Source organism: Pteropus vampyrus, unplaced genomic scaffold, assembly GCF_000151845.1.
Source record: "Pteropus vampyrus isolate Shadow unplaced genomic scaffold, Pvam_2.0 Scaffold279, whole genome shotgun sequence".
Lineage (NCBI taxonomy): Eukaryota > Metazoa > Chordata > Mammalia > Chiroptera > Pteropodidae > Pteropus > Pteropus vampyrus.
Window position 1 is genome coordinate 203,676 of NW_011889060.1, and position 4,387 is coordinate 208,062.

The window sequence follows — 4,387 nt, forward strand, 5'->3', positions numbered from 1 at the left end:
GTCTGCCGGTCCACCCACCTGCAAACAGGTAGACCTGGAAGGCAGCGTAGCCCAGGGGTTCAGGGAAGGCCCTGGGACCCGGCGGCCTGCACTCAAGTCCGGGTTTTCCTGCTTACTACCTATAACCTTGGGGAGACCACACCATCATTCTGTGCCTCGGTTTCCCCTCTTTGGAACAGATGCACACTCGCGGCATTTATTTATTGCGAGAGAATTAAATAAGTAATACATATTTAAATATTTGTCAATGCCCAGATCAGAGGATGGCGCAAGTGAGCTGCTGCCCCTGTGACTCACTCCTCGGGGCAGGGGCCACCCCGGCGAAACCCCACAGGGCCCAGCGCTGCACCCAGAATGGCCCCTATTAACACGGCCTGTGTCGGAATGACCAAGGAGCCAGCACAGGAGGGAGCAGGGAGAGGTGGCACATGGAGAGGCAGATGACGCCCGTGGCCAGCCAGCGGAGCACGGGAACAGCTAGCTGGCTGTCGCCGTGTACACTTACGGTCAAGCTTACTACAGTATCCACCCATCTGTGGAAGGGCCACCTCCGAAGTGGTCAGTGACAATCAGTGGGAAACTGGCCTGGGCTCTCGGCGGTGTCTGGGCCATGTGGCCCCAGAAAAACACACGGTGAGAAAACCCTTCGATGCTGTGGTTTAGTTCCTTTTTAACAGGATGACGGAAGCGCTTCCAGAACTGCTTTCTCAGGGAGGGGCTGAAATTTTACCCATCTGTTCCAGTGTCAAAATGTTCTCATTTGATGCTGAGTTATTGGGAACGGAGATTGTTAGATACATGTTTTCAATAAATTATCCACTGAAATGTATTAACTCGATGTATTTAAACTTGGGAATTGATATTTAAAAACTTAAGCCCTTAAACCGTTACTTATTTTCACTTGGCACATTTGTTATTTGGCTACAAAAAGGTCGTTTTTTCTTTGCCAATAATGAAAATAACAAGAAAATGAAAAGAAGAAGTGAAATCGATGGAATGAAGACAATCGAGGGACAGACGAGACTTGCCCTGTGAACGTGGTTGGGCAGGGACGGGAGGGGGCGCCCCTAAAGCTACGAGCATGCGGGTCCCCACGGACGTTACTGACAGGAGAGGAGGTTCTTCATCACAAAGCAGTCAGAGGATGGTACAGAAGAACTTCTTCTCTCGGAAGGGGTTTTCTGACGCAGGCACGGGGATGATGAGCGGGTCCTCCCGGACGTGGGCCTCGCAGTAGGCCAGGAGGTCGGCGGCTGCCTGGGACACCTGCGGGGACACAGCACAGGAGCGGGATTAGGGGCCAGTTCTGAGTGTCCACGTGGAGAGTGGACAAGCCCGAGGACAGGCTTTGCTGTGTGCGTGGCCGGTGGCCAGGCCATTCCCAGCCTGGGGAGAGGCTTTGTGTGGACCAGGGAGACAGGTGCTGGCACATCCCTCAGGACAGAGACGCTGCCCATAGGGAGAGCACGGCCTGGAGGAACAAGAGGTGGCAGGGGAGCCCAGAAAGCCTGTCCTCCCAGGTGAGGGGTGAGTGGAGGCTCCGGGCCAGCGGCCTCGCAATTACTCTGTGAAGCCATTTCCAGGTGAATAAAGCAGAGTGCTGGCTCCGACGAAGCCAGCGTGATTGTATTTATTATTATTATTATTATTAATTGTCTTATTGTAATCCACTCTCGTGACCAACATGGAGAGACACTTCATCCTCAATACAGCACATGTCATAAGCGTGATATAGACATAACACACATGCTACGGGCCATAGAGTGATATACACGTAATGCACATGTTATGGGTCATAGCGTGATATACACGTAACACACGTTACGGGTCGTGTGACATACACGTAACACACACATACATTACGGGTCATAGCGTGACATACACATAACATACACTACGGGTCATAGCATGATATACACGTAATGCACATGTTATGGGTCATAGCGTGATATACACGTAACACACGTTACGGGTCGTGTGACATACACGTAACACACACATACATTACGGGTCATAGCGTGACATACACATAACATACACTACGGGTCATAGCATGCTATCCATGTAACACACACATACACTATGGGTCACAGCGTGATATACACATAACACACATGCTACAGGTCATAGCATGATATACACATAACACACACATGCTATGGGTCATAGTGTGACATACACATAACACACACATACGTTACAGGTCATAGTGTGACATACACATAACACACATATACTACGGGTCATAGTGTGATATACACGTAACACACATGCTACGGGTCATAAGAACACAGGGTTTAACTCAAATGGCCATCCCCTCACCATAAGGCTCTTGCCCCTCCATCTTCCTTCCAGGCTTATCTGAAGCCTGGGGACACATGGCTCTTGCACACCAAGCCATCCCCCTAGCTGAGCTCCAGGAGCTGCAGAGAAGGAGCTGGGCGGCAGAGGGCAAGGTGCCCAGGAGCGTTCACTAAGAAGGAGGCGAAGTTACCAGCCCACTGCCCTCGGGGTCTGCGTCACGTGCTGGCAAGTGAGTGGCCGGTGCGTGAACTCACCCTGCCAACGAGGCTTTCCGAAGCCTGCAAGCGCTTATCCGATGCTCAGGCCAGCAGACAGACACCAAAGGGTGGCGGTGACGGGACCACCACGTTGTCCCTCTAAGAGCCAGCAGTCTTCTTGGACCTGCTGGCTTTGAGTCCCTAACTCCAGTGAGCTCTTCCGGATGGTTCATTTAGGAATGTCTTCTCTGGCCACTGTCCCCTCTCTGGTTTTCCGGTCTTCACTGTTCCCATCTGTCTCATTTGTTGGACACGCTTCCACTTGTTCTGAATTCTCTACAAACCTCATTATCTTATCCAGGAAGGATTTACTGAGTTTGAGATGAATAAATCTGTTAGCTAATGGCGAGGATATAGGGCGAAGAATAAGGCAAGACTTCTGCCCTCTGGAAGATCTAAATGGGGAGACGGAAGAGTTATGAGGTCACCGTAATGACTGGCATCACCGCGTAAAGAACAGCTGCGCACCACTCGGGGCCATAGCGGGGGCGGGGGGACGGCTGTCGACCTCATCCAGCTCACCGTGACGGTTACCCTGGTGACCCTGCGCCCCTTGTCCAGAGGCTAGTCCCCAGCGTGCAGGCGCAGAAACACAGTTTTCTGGAATGCTACTGAGGGGTCTCCTCGTGCGGCAGGTCCATATGATACAAGTTCGAGAGAGAGAGCCGTGCAAAACCATCTGTAAAAATATGCGCCAGGCACCGGGCTAAATGCATCACCTTCCGAAGTACCTAAGTGACATTCTCAAAGCCGCTTCACGGAGGCGGAAGCCGAGGCACGAAGCGGAGCCCGCCCACGGTCACGTGTCCAGTAAGACAGGGGCCGGACTTCGAAGCTCAGCGGTCTGGCCAGCCAGGGGCTGCCCTGGCTGACTGACAGATCGTGAAAACGGGAACTGTCGAGGGCTGGGCCAGCACAGTCTGTCCTTGCAGACCTCCCACCTGCGGACACACGTGACCAGAGGAAGAGCCTCGAACCTAGAGTTTCTTAGGTCCTATCGTTTAATCTCGGGACGGTCTAGCCAAGGAAACCCTGACCGTAAATCTGCTCAGCTGGGACCCGCTTCCTCTCCCCTACGCTTGGGTGGACACCGCCAATGTCACCTCTGAGGCTCCTCCCTCCAGGCCGTGAAGCGAGGACGCCATCGGACTGGGTGGCTCCAGTGCCTTGGTGGCCTGCACGGGCTTAGACCTAAGCCAGTGTCGGTGCCTCCTGGGCCCTGGAGCAAAACTTAAACGCAACCCACCCCGGACAGCCAAACACGGCAGCCACTTAAGCTGCAGCCAACCACACGACGGCCGGGCTTGGCTTCTGCATCTTCTCGGTGGCCCCGGCCGGGCACCGCTAACGCCTTCGCGCCTGCGCTGCCCGCTTCCCAGCAGCGCGCGCTCCAGTGAAGCGGCGAGACCCGCGCTCGGCCTGCGGAGCTGCGACCACCGCTTCCTCCCCCGTGTCCGCTGGGGAGGCTCGTCCGGGTCCCTGGGGGCGGGTTTGACGCGCTTAACGTCCCCAGCAGCCGCGCCGTCGGGGTCTGGCCTTGCCGGATCCACGCGGGGCTAACCTGGGCCTTTTCTGTCACCTCCAAAGGTGACACTGCATTTGCCGCCACAGGGCTCCCTTCAGGAAAACCAGCTGCCCTCAGATCGCCTCCCCCGGTCGTTTTGGGGCAACAGGTGCATTTGCTGAGTTGTAAGCTCGCTCGGCTGGGCGCGCCTGCATGGCGGGAACGAGTACGCGATGACGTCACGGCGCCCTGCGGGACCGAGTACGTGATGACGTCACGGCGCCCTGCGGGACCGAGTACGCGATGACGTCACGGCGCCCTG

General features: G+C 55.1%; 1 protein-coding gene across 5 annotated transcripts in view; it reads right to left on the reverse strand.

Annotated features, from left to right (window-relative positions):
- Positions 1 to 824: 824 nt before the first annotated feature.
- The window catches only part of GNG4 (G protein subunit gamma 4), a 35,854-nt gene continuing 32,291 nt past the window's right edge, over positions 825 to 4,387 (reverse strand). For all 5 annotated transcript variants that reach the window (XM_023520835.1, XM_023520834.1, XM_023520836.1 and 2 more), the window contains one exon: positions 825 to 1,266. In XM_023520835.1, the coding sequence (XP_023376603.1) occupies positions 1,138 to 1,266 (129 nt within the window). In that variant the 3' untranslated portion in view covers positions 825 to 1,137. The remainder of the gene's footprint in view (positions 1,267 to 4,387) is intronic.